This window comes from Mytilus trossulus, chromosome 1 (assembly GCF_036588685.1).
Source record: "Mytilus trossulus isolate FHL-02 chromosome 1, PNRI_Mtr1.1.1.hap1, whole genome shotgun sequence".
In the NCBI taxonomy this organism is placed as follows: Eukaryota; Metazoa; Mollusca; class Bivalvia; order Mytilida; family Mytilidae; genus Mytilus; species Mytilus trossulus.
The window spans coordinates 46,068,381-46,087,329 of NC_086373.1; the positions used below are offsets into that span (position 1 = coordinate 46,068,381).

The 18,949-nt window shown below is 31.3% G+C and overlaps 2 protein-coding genes across 4 annotated transcripts in view; both read left to right on the forward strand.

Moving 5' to 3' along the window:
- The window catches only part of LOC134725617 (gelsolin-like protein 2), a 42,533-nt gene extending 31,094 nt beyond the window's left edge, over window positions 1–11,439 (forward strand). For all 3 annotated transcript variants that reach the window (XM_063589585.1, XM_063589576.1, XM_063589595.1), the window contains exons 10-14: window positions 1,262–1,345; window positions 2,842–2,933; window positions 6,316–6,394; window positions 9,046–9,141; window positions 9,414–11,439. In XM_063589585.1, the coding sequence (XP_063445655.1) occupies window positions 1,262–1,345; window positions 2,842–2,933; window positions 6,316–6,394; window positions 9,046–9,141; window positions 9,414–9,509 (447 nt within the window). In that variant the 3' untranslated portion in view covers window positions 9,510–11,439. The remainder of the gene's footprint in view (window positions 1–1,261; window positions 1,346–2,841; window positions 2,934–6,315; window positions 6,395–9,045; window positions 9,142–9,413) is intronic.
- An 899-nt stretch (window positions 11,440–12,338) lies between these two features.
- On the forward strand, window positions 12,339–16,158 carry LOC134721733 (uncharacterized). The gene is made up of 2 exons (XM_063584959.1): window positions 12,339–14,637; window positions 15,143–16,158. The coding sequence occupies exons 1-2, from the start codon at window positions 12,339–12,341 to the stop codon at window positions 16,156–16,158; spliced, it is 3,315 nt and encodes a 1,104-aa protein (XP_063441029.1).
- The last annotated feature ends 2,791 nt before the right edge of the window (window positions 16,159–18,949 follow it).

The window sequence follows — 18,949 nt, forward strand, 5'->3', positions numbered from 1 at the left end:
GTAGCTACTATCCATTTAATTAAAGTGCACTTTATATTAAATTTTGAACCTTAAAAGCCGAATTAATTTCATTTTCTTTGAATTTTTATGTTTTTCTTATTTAAAGAATTCTTAATTTCAACTGAACATGTTTACTTTATTTGTTCAAGTAAATCTGATGTGCAAATATTGCGTAAATATGTTATTTAAGAAAGTAGAAGAAAATATGTACTATTGCTTCATATTTATAAATAGATTAGCCAGAAAAGGGAATAGCGGTATATAAGATATTAAACTTTTTAAATTTTTTAAAGACTTTTAGAGCCTCAATTATGAATTAGTGAACCCAACTAAGTAGAGGGGATTTGCAATGTATCAACACCTTTCAAACAGAGCCATACATGTCCGTTAGTTATGTATTTTTATATATGCTTTATGTGTATTTTGTTTGACAAAGTGTATGTAAATATGGAGCTTTATAAGTAGTATAGAAATATTTGTTTCCTATATATGTAACAAGGTGGTAGTTCATTGACAGAAATTTACCTTTTATTTTACCTAAAAAAAAATTGTAAGCTTAAGTCAATTGTGTTGTAATCAAGTTTTATTATACCAAACTAGGCCTTTTGAATCATTGTAAAAGCACTTACCTTACATTTGTAACAAACACAAGAGATATCATCAGCACTAGACACATTTTTTCCTCATCTCTCAAAAAGCTTCCTGTAATACGAATGTTGCCATTTTGTTTATTTACGTCTGTGACGTCATTTACATGGGCAATGATGGAGATAAGTTGTGTTCTAATCAAGAAAGTCACAGATTATTCTCCTGTAGATAATATTGTTATTCACCGCTGGTGTAAATATTTTTAGAGTTATTCGTCCCTCCTTGCAATGTTATGAAAATAAACTTAATTATTCCATGTCATGTGATAATTTGTTACGGCTGAGAACATGTATAACAATAGACTTAATTGACAACTATTTATTTACTTTGATCAATTATTTGAAATTAATCATGACTTTGTCCGATTTCATTTTCTACATAGATAAATATACACTATAAAATATGCAATGTGTAAAGAATCTGATTTTTTATAAAACTATGTATGATGATCTAGAATTCAAATGGAATGTACATAATTCTAAAAAAAAAATAAGGTATAGGAAAGTTGAAGTATTAAGTATAGGAATTTATATGTATTATAAACTATAAGCAGTGTAGTGCTCATTCAATGATTTAACATCTTCAAAGGAAACTTCATTGATTTTTTTAATAGGCAGCTGAATACTTGCAACAGATGGAATCAGAAAGACCAAAAGCTAGCACAACAGTTCTTGATGAGAGTGGAATAAGCAAAGCTGTAAGTGTACATTCATTGAAAAAATTATTGATAATTTAGCTTATGTTCCTTCTTGAAAACTTTTGGCATCGTGAGTCTATCCAAGAGGCCCGAGAACAGTTATTACGTAGTGCATTTTTTTTAGACAATAAATTCAAATTAGAAAAATAGTACCTGCTCTATTTCAAAATGATTTTTACTGTGTAGTGTACTACTATTGGGACAAATAATATCAAAATTATAGAAACTTCTACCAGCCAAAATATTGACAATTCTGTGATAAGGGGGTCTAAAATTCAGTTTGACAGCTTCAGATGTACTAATTTTTTTACCTTTTTTTCATCCCCATACTTAATATTTCATGCATAGATATCAAGAAATGAATTGGGAAAGTGTAACAAAAAAAATGCAAGTTATACACTGTTCACACTAAGGACTATATTCGTAGACAAGGCAATCCAAAGGACGATAACTGAGTCCTTTGACCAGTAGATAGACAATAGCATAAACAGGGTTTTATTTGTGACAATATTAATCATTTGACATCACATTGACTGATTTGTTTTATAACCCTTAGTAGTTGTAGCAAATATTGTTATCAATGTCCTTTTTTACCTGCCCTCATTCTGTCATTAATTCCTATAGTCCGTTTGATATGACAATTTTTTATGGAAGTAATAGGACTTCAACTTACAGAAAACTCTCATGCTTGGTAGTACTATTTGAAATCATGAGTTATTGAACCAGATTATACTGTCATTTTAATCTGACCACTTTAAAGGGCAATATTGGACTTTGAATATTTTTTCTAGTATCTTGTTAATTTAACTCCTTTGATAGCAATTGAATGTATTGACAGAAAGCTCTCATACCTGTTAGTATTGTTTGCCATCCTGTGTTGCTGACCATATGTAACTGTCATTTTGATTGGACCATTTTTATGAGAGATATATGACTTGTTCCATATTTTGCATCAATGTTATCCTGTAAAATATCCTAAAATTACCCAAATAGCTAAGAATGTGCTAGCTCATGCAATAAAATCAGTAACCTGTATTTGTAGTTTGCTTATAAAGGCAATTTAAATTGTGAAAATGACTGACTTAATCTTCCTAGTTGGAGCTTTAAAAGGTTGACACCTATGAATTATATCTAATGATCTTCAGTTAAGATGGCTGCTATTAAAATGTAAAATAAAAAAACCTTTACTGTTTAATTATAATTTTTTGAAATTTTGATTCAAATGAAAAGGAGAAGGCATATTTTTATTTGCATGAATTGTAAAAAGCATGTTGTAAGGGAGATAACTCTTGATAATATGGAATAGTACAATTTTACAGATTTCTTGATCAAAGATTTGAAAGTCTTCTGAAAATTATATGTGAAGCAGTATAATGACATATTTTATGAACAATTGGTTTTATCATCATGTAGATTTAAATATGCTCAAGGAATATTCAAAGTTGCAATAGTTGCAAGCTATTTTGTCACCAAATAAAAAGTATTTTCCATTACAGCATCGTTTCTATGAAGCCATTCCAGAAGGGGATGCTGATGAAGTGGACTCAGATGATGAAGAGGAGGGTGATGATGAGAAGAAACTTTTGAGGTAATAATTGATTATTTGTAGAATCTAGTATGCTGCAAAGTGATGAAATACATGTAATTTGCTACTGTAGATAAAAAAATTGGTCTTCCCATTTTAACTTAATAAATAAATACAATCTTCAATTTGAGTTACAATGAGGTAGAACTGTACCACATTTCTTAGAATTTATTATATTCTACTGCTTTTAAAATTAATATAATAATGTAATAATGGTTGATACATCTACATCAAATATAACCATATTCTGCCATAGATATAATGATTTGGTTTTAAAGTTTGGTTGTACCTGTAGAAAATTTATTTTAAACAGGGTAGCACATCTTCATTTTTATACGAACGCAAAATTTGAAAAAAAATTCGTCGTATATTGCTATCACGTTGGCGTCGTCGTCCGAATACTTTTAGTTTTCGCACTCTTACTTTAGTAAAAGTGAATAGAAATCTATGAAATTTTAACACAAGGTCTATGACCACAAAAGGAAGGTTGGGATTGATTTTGGGAGTTTTGGTCCTAACATTTTAGGAATTAGGGGCCAAAAGGGGCCCAAATAAGCATTTTCTTGGTTTTCGCACTATAACCTTAGTTTAAGTTAATAGAAATCTATGAAATTTTGACACAAGGTTTATGACCACAAAAGAAAGGTTGGGATTGATTTTGGGAGTTTTGGTTCCAACAGTTTAGGAATTGGGGGCCAAAAAAGGGCCCAAATAAGCATTATTACTGGTTTTCGCACAATAACTTTAGTTTAAGTAAATAGAAATCAATGAAATTTAAACACAATGTTTATGACCACAAAAGGAAGGTTGGTATTGATTTTGGGAGTTTAGGTCCCAATAGTTAAGGAATTAGGGGCCAAAAAGGGACCCAAATAAGCATTTTTCTTGGTTTTCGCACCATAACTTTAGTATAAGTAAATAGAAATCTATGAAATTTAAACACAAGGTTTATGACCATAAAATGAAGGTTGGTATTGATTTTGTGAGTTTTGGTCCCAACAGTTTAGGAATAAAGGGCCCAAAGGGTCCAAAATTAAACTTTGTTTGATTTCATCAAAAATTGAATAATTGGGGTTCTTTGATATGCCGCATCTAACTGTGTATGTAGATTCTTAATTTTTGGTCCCGTTTTCAAATTGGTCTACATTAAGGTCCAAAGGGTCCAAAATTTGACTTAGTTTGATTTTAACAAAAATTGAATCCTTGGGGTTCTTTGATATGCTGAACCTAAAAATGTACATAGATTTTTTATTATTGGCCCAGTTTTCAAGTTGGTCCAAATCGGGGTCCAAAATTAAACTTTGTTTGATTTCATCAAAAATTGAATAATTGGGGTTCTTTGATATGCCAAATCTAACTGTGTATGTAGATTCTTAATTTTTGGTCCCGTTTTAAAATTGGTCTACATTAAAGTCCAAAGGGTCCAAAATTAAACTAAGTTTGATTTTAACAAAAACTGAAATCTTGGGCCTCTTTTATATGCTGAATCTAAACATGTACTTAGATTTTTGATTATGGGCCCAGTTTTCAAGTTGGTCCAAATCAGGATCCAAAATTATTATATTAAGTATTGTGCAATAGCAAGAAATTTTCAATTGCACAGTATTCAGCAATAGCAAGAAATCTTCAATTGCACAGTATTGTGCAATAGCAAGAAATCTTCAATTGCACAGTATTGCACGATAGCAAGAAATATCTAATTGCACAATATTGTGCAATAGCAAGAAATTCCAATTGGATTTCAATTGGAGTTATCTTTCTTTGTCCAGAATAGTAGTTGAATCAACTTAAATCATTGTTTTATACAATATACAATGTATATTCACTTTTACTACCAACTGATAGATTAAAACAATCTTTACCATTCAGTAATAACAAGCACTTTTTTACATTTTAATATTTTATGATGTATTTTAATGAGTAGTTATTGTTGCAAACTTCATTAGAAATTTGAATTGAGATCAGTTTTGAAATTTTAAGTTCATAAGACCACATTCATTCTGTTTCAGAAACCTATGCTGTGTCAACTATTTAATCACAATCCAAATTTAGAGCTGAATCCAGCTTGAATGTTGTGTCCATACTTGCCCCAACCGTTCAGGGTTCAACCTCTGCGGTCTTATAAAGCTGCGCCCTGCGAAGCATCTGTTTTTTTAGTTGTTAGTGGCTTTTAACTAGCTGTCAGTTACTGTGAGTACTCTCAGATCTGTACTTAATGTCTTTTTGTTGTTTGGGTATACAAGTACCTGGCCACTTCCACTCTAGTAGTGTAGTATTTCTATTTGTATCTATCTGATGAGATAAGCCTTTTTCAATTGATTTTTATAGTTTGTTCTGTTGTTATACTGTCACACAACTGTCCCAGGTTAGGGGAGGGTTGGGACCCTGCCACATTCTGTATATATGTGTCTGTTCCAAGTCAGGACCCTGTAATTCAGTGGTTGTCGTTTGTTGATGTGTTACATATTTGTATTGTTCATTTTTATGCCCCTTCAGTGATAGAGGGGGCATTAAGTTTTACCTTTGTCGGTCTGTATGCATGTCCATTGGTTTCTTTTCTTTAACTTTAAAATGTTTATTACCACAACATACAGATCAAGTTTTAATTTTGGTGGTGTCACATTTAGAGTTATGCCCCTTTACAAATGAAAAAAAAATGCTGATTTTTTTTGTTTCTGTTCTCTAACTTTAGTTTGCCTCAACCAAATTTTATTAAACTTATACACAATGCTTATTACCTAACAATACAGATCAAGTCTGAATTTTGGTGGTGTAACTTCAACCGTTCTAGATTTATGCTCCTTTACAAATAGGAATCTAACATCTGTTCTAAAAATATCAATGGTGTAATTGTTAAAATTATTTTTTAATTTTTTGTAATTGGAGTTATCTATCTTTGGGAACAAAGGAAGATAACTCTAATTTTAAAAATCAATTTTAACCAACTACAATTATGGACAAAGGAAGATAACTCCAATTTTAAAAATCAATTTTAACAATCACATTACTACAAAAAATGCTTTATACAATGCAATGTTCACTGAAAAAATTAAAACAATCTTTACCCTTTAATTTTTACACAAGCACTTTGATTAAAGTTCTTCAGTTTTGTCCCTTTATAACCTTATATGATATGCAAGCAGGGGCATCATCTGCGTCCCATCTACACATTCCCCATTCATTTGTACATAACTTTGGCCGTTAGTTTCCTTGTATTTATTGTTTTACATTTGTCATTTTGGGGCCTTTTATAGCTGACTATGTGGTATGGGCTTTGCTCATTGTTGAAGGCTGTTCCTATAGTTTATTGGTCTCTTGTGAAAAGTTGTCTCATTATCAATCATACCACATCTTCTTTTTTATATAATTAAATATGTGTTCTCAGATTATCAGATGCTGGAGGATCCTTCACTTTCTCAGAAGTAAAGACTGGAGATGTAGCCATGGATGATCTTGGAGAAGATGTAAGTCATGAAAGAAATAGCCAAGAATTTTACAGTCAAAAGTAGTATGAATAATACCTAATAATTTCTAATTATAATCAACAAATTATGATAGATTGTTTTTGAAAATATCTTTCTATGAAAGGAGGGTTTATACTTTTTTTTACATCTGTCTTTTTGTCCCATGAAGTTTTGTTACAGTATTCTCCGACACTACAACTCAGAGCTTCCTGAAAGGAGTAGGTCCGGTAAGGGCCGATTTTGACCTCAAACTTCAGGTTCATCTAACAAAAGATTTTGGACACTTTTTAAACACTTAAATGTCTATTTCAGTTGATTCTATTAGTGTATGTGAAAGATTTTAACTGATTAAGTCATTAAAACGCTCCGATTCAAACTTAAATATGAAAAATCTATCAAATATGCCAAAAAATGTCATTTTTCATATGGTTTTTGTCAAAAATGAAAGTGGCCGCATCTGTGTTAATCCTCAACCTTTATATATGTTATGTATTATCATCAAATACAAATTACAATTCAATATTAAAAATTAACTAAAATGCTAAAATTGTGAAGATTTCAGTAATTTAGCATGACTTATTGATACTAATACACGATATATGTGCATTGCACTGTAAAAAACAGCCCATATTTATGTAGCAGAAGCATTTTACTTTCAAATAAATAACTAAAAGTTTACATTTTAACAATTTGGTAAAACTGCTATATTTTGGGGCCAAAAAGGGGTCTTACTGGACCTAATCCTTTTTTGTCAGGCCCTTTAATTTGAGCTAGCTTTTAACTGGCTCAATATCTTTAATTGTTTTTTCATAGGCGGTAATGGTAACGTTTTTTCCTGTAGCTCAGTCCATATCGTAAACTTGGATATGTATGATAGCTCGTTTCGAAGCTGTGACATTTTCACATATGTGGTTAAATTTTCGGGGTACGAAGTGAGATTACTTTTTCCGTAAATTAGCAAACCCCGAACATCCTTTTGTGATGCGGCTCCTTGTGGTAAAATATCCCCTTTTTAACACAATAAGTTCTTTGAAAATTTGATACTTTGAACACATTCAATAGCTCCATAGTTTTTACACATTTATTTTATGTTCTCTTCTTTCCTAATCACCACAAATAATTAAGTTCAGTCATTTGTTAAAAATAGAAACATGTCCAATATCACTACACAGAGATTTTTTCTTTACACATGACTTTTGAGTTCCTCATTTCGAGGCGCATTAGGGATGTTGTCCCAACTGTGCAATGCCTTTTCAAATTCATGGCTCATCAACCTCCTGTTAAGTCAATACTGACATACTCTTACATATAATGGCTATGTATTTATTTATTTTTTAATTTCTCAGGAACTACAGATTGGGTCTATCTGAAATTTGAAATTAAGCTTAATGGAAGCATACTTTACCTTATTATTGCTCATCAACCTATTGTTAATTTAGAACTTGTAGCTAGGGTATTATTTTTGAGAAATGACTCAGTTCAACTTGTATCAAATTAAGGTAGATCATATATACAATGGGCAGACAATAAAAAACTGTGAAAATAATCATTTTACGTTTTAAGTGCAAGTTACAAAATTTTTAAACATAAACAAAACCAACTCAACAACAGAAGTGAAGATATATAGCTTGCTAAATACTTTGAGAAAATAAAACACAAAGGACAGGAAAGTCAGTGTTTTCATTTTGTTACTAGTCTCCAAAATTGACAAAGTACTGTCTAAGGTTAATTTATTAGGGTGATGCTACTTCCTAATTTAAATATGAATGCCTAAAATTGAAGAAACCAGTAGCTTTGTTTGTATTTTAGTTAGATTTGAATGTCTTCAATTATAGGGAACGATAAAAGAAAATACTTTTTTTATTTTTAATGTTAGATAATTTGAGAAAATAATCTATACCTAGTAATCACATTCATTGAGTGTACCAGTTTATATATATATACAGTGAAACAGGTGTCACACATTTTACTGATAAAAGATGATTTAGTATAAAGTATCAACCTGGTGTACTTATAACTTATAAATTTGATAGCATGACTTCTAATAATGACCTTGAATGCTCACTTGAATCTAGCAGGGTTTTATTTTATGATGCAATTGTCATTAGTTCTACAATATAATTATCAGAATTTGTTTAATGTTGGCAAGAGATCCTTTATATTTTAAACATATTTTATTTCAAAAATCATGTACATAACATAAACATGTAAATACAGTAAAACAATAATAGAAAGGGATTCGGCTCCCTTTCTTAAAGAAAAGGGAAATAACTGCAAATAAAAATTTGATTATTTTATTCATCAGATCTTTTAAACTATATATATATAAACTGGCGGCAGTGTGTGTTTCTATGACTTTGTCAGACTGTCTCACCCAAATCGCCATCCCAATCATGTACGCTAAATGCCTAATGGCTTTGAATCTACTAAAAATTGTAGAACTGGTTTAAACACAAGTAGATTTTCTTCTTGACTGAGAATATTGCTGCCAAACAGTAGGGGTTTTAATTTCGTGGATATATTCTACAAAATAAACAAATTAAATCCTCCATGAAAATTTCTGCTTTTACAGTAGATAATATTTGAGATTGAGGAACAACCTTCTTGTGATATGTGCTCTAAAATACAATTTTGTACTATATAATTTACAGGATGTATTTGTTCTTGACACCAAGAGTGAACTATTTGTATGGGTTGGAGGTAAAGCTTCTGTGGATGAAAGGAGAAATGGAATGGGATATGCTCATGTAAGTTTTTATTCAAGTATATAGCCATGAAATTAATGTTACATTTTACTATAAAAGATTTAAGATACATGCCTTCGTGACAATATTTTTTTACTTATATTCATTCAACTAGCTCATAATTTTTCATATTTGAATATCTGATATTGCAGAGGTGAAAAAGGTCCATAATCATCAAATTAGAGCAGACAATTGAATAAAAAAATGTTAATAGACATGTATGTATGTCACATTATTTATACAATTCTCTATACATCATTTTTATTTAATTACAGAAATACTTGATGGACAAAGCTCGTCATTATAAACCAGTCTCTGTTGTCAGTGAAAAAGTAGGAAAAGACAGAATTGAAGTAGCATTATCAGCATAAACTCTTGCCACTGTATAAACAATATACCATGATATAGAAGCTTTTGCAGTAGTTAGCCCATAAATTATTGTTTGTTGTTAACCACCCTTTTCTTCTAAAATATTGCCATGACATATTTTGTCTCTAAAAGTAACATAAAGTTATTGTTAAGACTTTGTATTTAGAAATTTTATTGTTCAATTTTGAACATTCAATATTTATTTCAATATTACATGAGCTGGACTATTTAATTTGTAAAATTTATATTTATTTGATGTTTAAAGTGTTATGCAAAAAGACCTGGTATATTTTCTGTACATTTTTTTTTTTGTACTTGCAATAATTGGTAAGACATGCTCCATCCTGGTTACGAGTAGATTGTCACAAAAGTTTGATAAATGTATCTGCAGGCATCCATTTACAAATTTTATAGAAAGGGCCCCCCATCAAGTAACTTGGGAATTTTGTCTAACAAGAACTTTATTTGGATTTGAATCTTAATTTTGTCGTCAATCAATTACACATTTCTAAAATTTCTAAAATTGATTTTCTGTACTATATGGGATATACTCAGAATAAGTCAATGAACATGTAAGTGATGTACATATAATAAAAGATATAAGATAAAAATTTGATGAGTGGGTTTGGGAAAATTACAGATTTTTTGGGACTGCATATACCTCTGTCAGAAGGGGTATTTTTAAGGGGCCCCAGCTATTCTAATGTAAAACATTTGAGCTCATCCCATCAGTTGTTTTCGATCTTTTATAATTGATGTGACATGTTTGGCCTTTAGAAATATCACTATAAATGTTTGTTATTATTATTATTTACATTTAAAAGAAAATACATTTGCCTACCCTATTTTGTTGTTGTAACATTGTTTCAGTTAACTCTATGCATATAAATGGCATTAAGGCTTATGCTGCTAAAATTATACATACAATACACAATTATTGTGCTATTTCTATGATTTACTGATTTAGACTTGAATCTTAATACAGCATTTTTTATTAGGTTTTGTCTTTGGAGAACAGCTGCTCTCACATTGACTTAATTATTGTTTTGTTTTCTAGTATTTTTTTTTATTATTATTTACTACTGGACCAAATTTGTGCACAGAACTACGCGTTCTACCTGTGTATATATATTGTGATATGTATCTGACTGATTAGAAGAATCTAAATTTAGGTAAAAAATATATTGTAAAATCTACATTCTCTTTGATTTTTAAATACCTGCCATTATTTTGACTTTAGAAGTAAAGTTAATTGAATTTCAATGTTTTATCTGTATTAACCAATCATCAGCTGACAATTATTTTCCATGATTTACATTAAGGTAAACAACAGTAAAAGAATATTAGTAATGCATCAGAGATTTGAATATCAGTTATTTGTAAGAGACTTTTTTATGATTATTTATTTCTACTTTTGTATTAATTTTATAGTGCAATATGATTTAATAGTAGTAATTAGTAGTGGGAAGTTCATTTCTGTACCTTTTAAAAAAAAAGATCTTTTGTCAGTCAAAATTGTGTGAAATAAGATTTATGTGTAATATTGTTTTTCAGATTGTTATTCAGAATTATTTATAGATGATGTTTTTCTTTTGATAACAATGCACTACAAATAGATTTTTATGGTATACCGAAAAACTTTAATTTAACAATGTCTTGTCATCTATTGTTAAATGGAATTTTTATTTTTTATTTATCCTAAACCTTAACATCACATTTAAACATAGACCTTCACATTACATTTAAACATACAAGTGTCGTGAAATAGGCCAGTTTCTATTTTCAAAGTTGACAGTAATGATATAAAGTTAGTCTATCTTAAAAATAATATTGCTATGCAAAATAAGTTGGTAATCTGTTGTTTCATTGCAATTTTGTGCTGTATTTTTGGAACAAAAAATTTACAGAAATAAACTAGTTAAGTTAACAATTTGTTCAGTTATTTCTTATTTTGAAGTTCAGAATATTACCTTATTGATATGTATATTCACATAAAACAATATATTTATATGTAACAGTATATTTATAAAACAATACAAATAATAACACTTGTTTAATTTGAACAGATAAGTTTTACCTGCTATAAAACAAAAAGATTGGACAGTATTTCTTGTATACAGATACTTATTTTACTAATGTATTTATAAAGGTTACTCGGGAACACATGTATTTGTTTACTTTTAACACGTGTGTTTAAATCAAAACATGTTTATGTTTAATTTGATTGGACCATCAGTAAGTTATTACCGGTTTAAGTTATATCAATCATGATAACTTCATGCTAGAATTTTAGCGCTAAAATTATAATAAGATATCTAGAATTGTCATTCGAGGTTCGCCTATCCGACAGAAAGGTTCGTTTTTTCTTATATCGCCACTTGGTAAAATGTCCGAATCTTCTCCACGTCTGGAATTGAATGAAGACATACTACTCGAAAGAGATAATAGTTTACCGCCACCTAATATTCATAAAGCAGCTGATAAGTCGTCTGATTTGGTAGATACTGTAGAGCTTTTTAAGACAATTTTAGACAGCAAGTTAGGCGAGTTGAAATCTGAACTCATTACAAGAACAAGATTGCCTTAAGAGAAAGATTAAGGAGGACGTAACTCTAAAATTTAAGGGGGAAGGAAACAGAATTCAGTACACCAGTTTAACGAGGAATTATTAGACACTGTTAATAAACTTTCAAAATTCATCCCTAACTCCAATACTCAAGCCTATAGATTAGTTCTTGACATAACTGATAAGATCAAAAGCCGTAATAAGAAAATACGCATAGCTGATGCTTCCCCTGCTGGTTGGGGAACCGTTAGGGAATACGAATCCAATGCCGTGGCTTCAGATTCTGAAGATGAGAGAAAGATACAACAAGCTGAGACCAGAGCTATCCGTACCTCCAAGGAGAAGTCAAAATCTCACTAGCAACCTTACCCTAAAAATCCGCCTCGTCAACAACCTGCGGAATCTTATGGTAACCCTGCTTACGCTCAGCATTATCAACGTAATCAGCAACAGCCCTTTCGTGGGAGCTTCGCAAGGCGTGAGCCTTGCTCAATCGACACGTGCCACTACTGCAGGCAACAAGGCCACTGGAGAAAAAACTGTCCTCTTCTCGCCAGTCTCAGGTCATCCAACAACAACTCCACAACCTACCAGAAGTAGTAAAGTAGGGCCTGAACGTCACTCTCCAGTCATTGTGAATGATAAGTATTTAGACACTATTAATGACCAATTTTCTACATGTTTTGTTGATAACGATTATATAGAATCTTTTTTAGATCAAGTTCAATATTTTGAAAATTGTCAGTCATATGATAAATTTAAAGGAGTGAAAGGTAGATTAGCCTGTCATGTAAAGTATTGGGAAAATATAGGTGCTTGTCCTTTTGTGCTTGATACAATACAAAATGGTTATGTTATTCCATTTATAGATACACCTTTTAAAATGTACCACAGAAATAATAGATCAGCACGGCAGAATACTGAATTTGTCACAAAGTCAATTGAAGATTTAGTTCAAATAGGTTGCGTAATTAAAGTGCCTTTTCAACCATATGTGGTAAATCCACTGAGTGTTGCTACTCAAAAGTCCGGTAAGAAACGACTTATTTTAGATATGAGTCAATTGAATAAACACATAAAGCGCGAAAAAATAAAATTTGAGGATTGGAAGTTAGCTATACAATATTTTGACAAAGATATGTATCTGTTTAAGTTTGATTTAAAATCTGGTTATTTTCACTTAGACATATGCTCACAGCAACAGACTTTCTTAGGTATTCAGTGGGAAGGTCAATTTTATTGCTATACTGTTTTAGCTTTCGTAATTACTACCGGTCCGTACATTTTTACTAAATGTTTGAGGCCACTAGTAAAATTTTGGCGTGGAAACGGTATAAAAGTTGTTTTGTATTTAGATGATGGATTTGGCATGAGTCCAGATGAAAATACATGTAATGAGCAATCGTCCTTCGTAAAAAGGTCTTTGATTGATGCTGGTTTTCTTATTAACGAGGAGAAGTCTGTTTTTAAACCTGTTACCGAGTTAAAATGGTTGGGAATAGTTTGGAACTCGAAAGAATACAAATTATCTATTACCCAACGTCGAGTTGACGATTTGATTTTCTCATTGAATGTCATTTTGGCTAAATTTCCCTATGTTACAGCTAGATCTTTAGCTCAGGTTGTAGGTAGAATTATTTCTATGACTCCCGTAATCGGAAATGTGGCTAGAATTATGTCAAAGTTCTGTTACATGGAAATTGAAAGTAGAATTGGGTGGGATATTCCCATTACAGGGTACAAACCCGTCGAGGTTTTATCAGAGTTAAAGTTCTGGTTAGAAAATGTCACCATGATTAACTATCGTAATTTATGTCATTACAGTAAATCTTCTGTTGTCATATACTCAGATGCTAGTAATATTGCCGCTGGTGCATACACCGTTGAATTAGAAAATAAGATTTTCCATAAGATGTGGACATGTAGTGAAACGGTACAAAGCTCCACATGGAGAGAGCTGAAAGCTATAGAGTTAGCCCTTTTTTCTTTTAAGAATAGTTTCACAGGAAAAACTATAAAGTGGTTTACTGACAATCAAAATTGTGTCAAAATTGTTAATTCGGGAAGTATGAAAGAAAATCTTCATGTTATAGCAAAATCAATTTTTTCATTTTGCATTCAAAAAGGAATATCAATTGACATTCAATGGATTCCCAGAAAAGAAAATGAAAAGGCTGATTATATCAGCAAAATGGTTGATTTCGAGGACTGGGGAGTCACACATATATTTTTCAATTTTTTAAATGATATGTGGGGTCCTTATTCGATTGACAGGTTTGCAAGTGTCGAAAATAGAAAAGTTATGAGATTTAACTCCTTATTTTGGCAACCTGATTCTGAAGCAGTTGATGCATTTTCTCAAGTTTGGACCAATGAAAATAATTGGCTAGTTCCACCAATTAATCTTGTGATACGATCGATAAAACACATGATAGCTTGTAAAGCTCGAGGCACGTTAGTTGTGCCTAAGTGGATTTTTGCTGCATTCTGGCCTTTGATATTCGATAAACATTTGATTTATCAAGATTACGTAAAAGATGTTATTGTGTTTAAAAATACTGATGGTATTTATAAGCAAGGTTCGAATAAGAATACGATATTCGGAATTGAACCGTTTGGTTCGCCAGTTTTGGCTGTTTTGCTAGATGCATCTTAGACATGGCCCTAATATATATAGATATATTTTAGCAGGCATGGTCTGTTTGTGACATGGCCCTAATATATATATAGATATATTGTAGCAGGCATGGTCTGTTTGTGACATGGCCCTAGTATATGTATATTGTAGCAGGCATGGGTGTTTATGTTGACATGGCCCTAGTATCGGTAATGATATTGTAGCAGGCTTGGTTTTTTATTTGACATGGCCCTAGTATCTATAATGATATTGTAGCAGGCATGGTAATTTGTTTTACAGTTTATGGCCCTAGTATCTATAAAGATATTGTAGCTGGCGTTGAAATATTTGAATATATATTATATTTTACTGTGTATAGAAATCTGAAATATGCTAATAATTCGTCCTCTGTATATGTATATAAAATGTTATTGCAATTTTACGTTTTTCAGATATTTTTTCAGTAGGACATTGGTCAGACTTTAATTCACAAGTTACCTCTAATAATGATCTTAGCAGTTTGTTCAAACAGTTGCCAGAATTCCTTCTTTCGTCCAAGGCTGCGAGTACTCAGAAGAAATATAGATATGCCTTCAATTCATGGTGTAAGTGGACTAGTCAATATTCTTTTTCACCATTGCCAGCATCTCATTTACATATTTCTTTATATTTTATTCATTTGTCTGAAACTGCAAAATCTGTTTCAAAATTAAATGATGCTTTTTACGCCATAAAATGGGCACATAAATTAGCTGGCGTTGCTGATCCCAGTGAAAATAATCTAGTTGCATCTGTTCTTGAAGGGGCTCATAGAAAAATAGGTCATTCAGTTGTCAAAAAAGAACCTATCACACCGCATATTTTGAAAAATATTGTATGTAAATATGCTAATAATACTTGTAATTTAAAAGATGTAAGAATAGCATGTATGTGTTTATTAGCCTATGCTGGCTTTTTAAGATTCTCCGAGTTAGCTAACTTGAGAAGGTCTGATATACAGTTTTCCCCTACTTACCTTACACTTCATTTAGTCAAGAGTAAAACTGATGTATATAGGAAAGGGAAAGATGTTGTCATTTCAAAAACAGGGAATATTACATGCCCGGAAGATGTACTTCAGCGTTATCTAAAGTTAGCTAACATTCCTGAAGAATCGAATGATTTTATCTTTAGATCTATTTGTTATTGTAAATCTTTGAATATATACAAACTTAGAAAGAGTAGTCATATTTCTTACACCAGAGCCAGAGAGTTATTGTTATCTGCACTTGACAGTTTAGGTCTTGATAAAAAACAGTTTGGCTTACATAGTTTGAGGTCAGGAGGAGCTACTGCCGCGGCAGAAGCTGGAATAGATGACCGGTTGTTTAAGAAACACGGGAGATGGAAAAGTGATAAAGCCAAAGATGGTTATGTTAAAGAGAGTATACTCAACAGATTGTCAGTATCTAAGAATTTAGGCTTGTAATATATATTGTTTGTCCCCCTTTTTCTTTATGTCCCTTTCTTTATCAATCGAAGCTTTCTGTGCTGTCGGGGCGAGCTGATAACCAAAAAGATAACCAAAAACTGTGTTGAGTTTTTACTTTGTAAATGCTTTATGTTCGTTTGAAGTATTGAATAAGAACATAAATGTATTTATAAAGGTTACTCGGGAACACGTGTATTTGTTTACTTTTAACACGTGTGTTTAAATCAAAACATGTTTATGTTTAATTTGATTGGACCATCAGTAAGTTATTACCGGTTTAAGTTATATCAATCATGATAACTTCATGCTAGAATTTTAGCGCTAAAATTATAATAAGATATATAGAATTGTCATTCGAGGTTCGCCTATCCGACAGAAAGGTTCGTTTCCCACCCACCCACCCCTTTTATTAAGACTTCATAGGAATGTGAATCAGTATGTTATGTAGAAAATAGTTGATAAAATACATGTACGTAAATCGAAATGATTTTTTCTTCAACTTATAGAACATTTTTCTATTGTAGATTGTGTTTATATGTGATGGCAGCGGTCGATGACAGCAAATTGGACATTTGTTTATTGTATATAATAAAAATAAGCTTTCTGTGCTGTCGGGGCGAGCTGATAACCAAAAACTGTGTTGAGTTTTTACTTTGTAAATGCTTTATGTTCGTTTGAAGTATTGAATAAGAACATAAACTAATTTTCTGTCTGTGATAATGTCCATTATTATCCTTGACCTCATTTTCATGGTTCAGCAAATGCTTGATAAAATGTCCAGTTTTTTCATACAACCGCAAAAATTGAAAATTGTTTGGTCGTATATTGATATCACGTTGGCGTCGTCTGAACAGTTTAGGAATTAGGGGCCAAAAAGGTTCCCAAAAAAAGCATTTTTCTTGGTTTTCGCACCATAACTTTAGTATAAGCAAAAAGAAATTTATGAAATTTAAACACAAGGTTTATGACCATAAAAGGAATGTTGGGATTGATTTTGGGAGATTGGTCCCAACAGTTTAGGAATTAGGGGCCAAAAAGGGTCTTAAATTAAACTTTGTTTGATTCCATCAAAAATTGAATAATTGGGGTTCTTTGATATGCCGAATCTAACTGTGTTTGTAGATTCTTAATTTTTGGCCCCGTTTTCAAATTGGTCTACATTAAGGTCCAAAGGGTCCAAAATTAAAACTTAGTTTGATTTTAAAGAAAATTGAATCCTTGGGGTTCTTTGTTATGCTGAATCTAAAAATGTACTTAGATTTTTGATTATTGGCCCAGTTTTCAAGTTGCCTGTTGGTCCAAAATTAAACTTTGTTTGATTTCATCAAAAATTGAATAATTGTTTTTTTTTTTATATGCCAAATCTAACTGTGTATGTAAATTCTTTATTTTTGGTCCCGTTTTCAAATTGGTCTACATTAAAGGGTCAAAAATTAAATTAAATTTGATTTTAACAAAAATTGAATTCTTGGGCTTCTTTGATAAGCTGAATCTAAACATGTACTTTTTGGGCCTAGTTTTCAAGTTGGTCCAAATCAGGATCCAAAATTATAATATTAAGTATTGTGCAATAGCAAGAAATTTTCAATTGCACAGTATTCAGCAATAGCAAAAAATCTTCAATTGCACAGTATTGTGCAATAGCAAATATTTTCAAATGCACAGTATTAGGCAATAGCAAGAAATATCTAATTGCACAATATTGTGCAATAGCAAGAAATTTTCAATTGGAGTTATCTTTCTTTGTCCAGAATAGTAGTTGAATCAACTTAAATCATTGTTTTATACAATATACAATGTATATTCACTTTTACTACCAACTGATGAATTAAAACAATCTTTACCATTCAGTGAAAACAAACATTTTTTGATGTATTTAAATGAGTAGTTATTGTTGTAAACTCCATTAGAAATTTGAATTGAGATCAGTTTTGGAAGAAGGGAAAGGGGGGTTGTAAAAAAAATAATTTCTTCAAACATTTTTTTGAGAGGATTTATATTCATCAGCATAGTGAATTGCTCAAAGGCAAAAAAAAAATTTAAGTTCATTAGACCACATTCATTCTGTGTCAGAAACCTATGCTGTGTCAACTTTTTAATCACAATCCAAATTTAGAGCTGAATCTAGCTTGAATGTTGTGTCCATACTTGCTCCAACCATCCAGGGTTCAACCTCTGCGGTCGTATACTGCAGAGCATCTGGTCTTTCACTAATTGTGAGTTATATTGTGAGTAATAGGATACACTATAGGTATATTGGTTCCTTGTAAGGTTAACCTGATTTCAACCTCATTTTATGGATAAGTGGTCAAGGTAAAAGTTATGTGATAAGTTCTGTTTCTGGGATGCTGTAAACACTTGTAATCAACGATTTTTCGTGTATGGAATGATTGTAAGGTTAACATGTCTGTCTTGCAGGTCACATCTGTCTGACCTTGCTATCATTTTCACAGTTCATTGGTCTAGTGTGTTTACTTTTTGTGTTTTGGTCTTTTTCTAATTTTTTAAGCAATAGGTCATTTTTATTTGGTGAATGGAATGATTATAATGTGTATTTATTTTGTATGTCTGCTTTGGAGGATTGATCTGTCATGACCTAATTTTTATGGTTCATTGCATTGGAATTTTTATAACTTTCAGTGGTTATGTCCTTTTCTAAGATGCTGTAAGCAATAGTTCAACTTTATTTGATAAATGGAATGTTTGTTAGGTGTTCGCATCTGTATGGCTAACTCGAATAATTCAAGCCCTTTCCGTGTCCGATTTACTCCTTCGTAGATCAGCGGAA

Bases quoted from the DNA above. Each gene is read 5' to 3' on its own strand.
- LOC134721733 (XM_063584959.1), top strand. From the start codon at position 12,339: ATGCCGTGGCTTCAGATTCTGAAGATGAGAGAAAGATACAACAAGCTG. The intron at 14,638-15,142 runs GTATTTATAAGC...TACGTTTTTCAG, and splicing joins TGTGTTTAAAAATACTGATG to ATATTTTTTCAGTAGGACAT.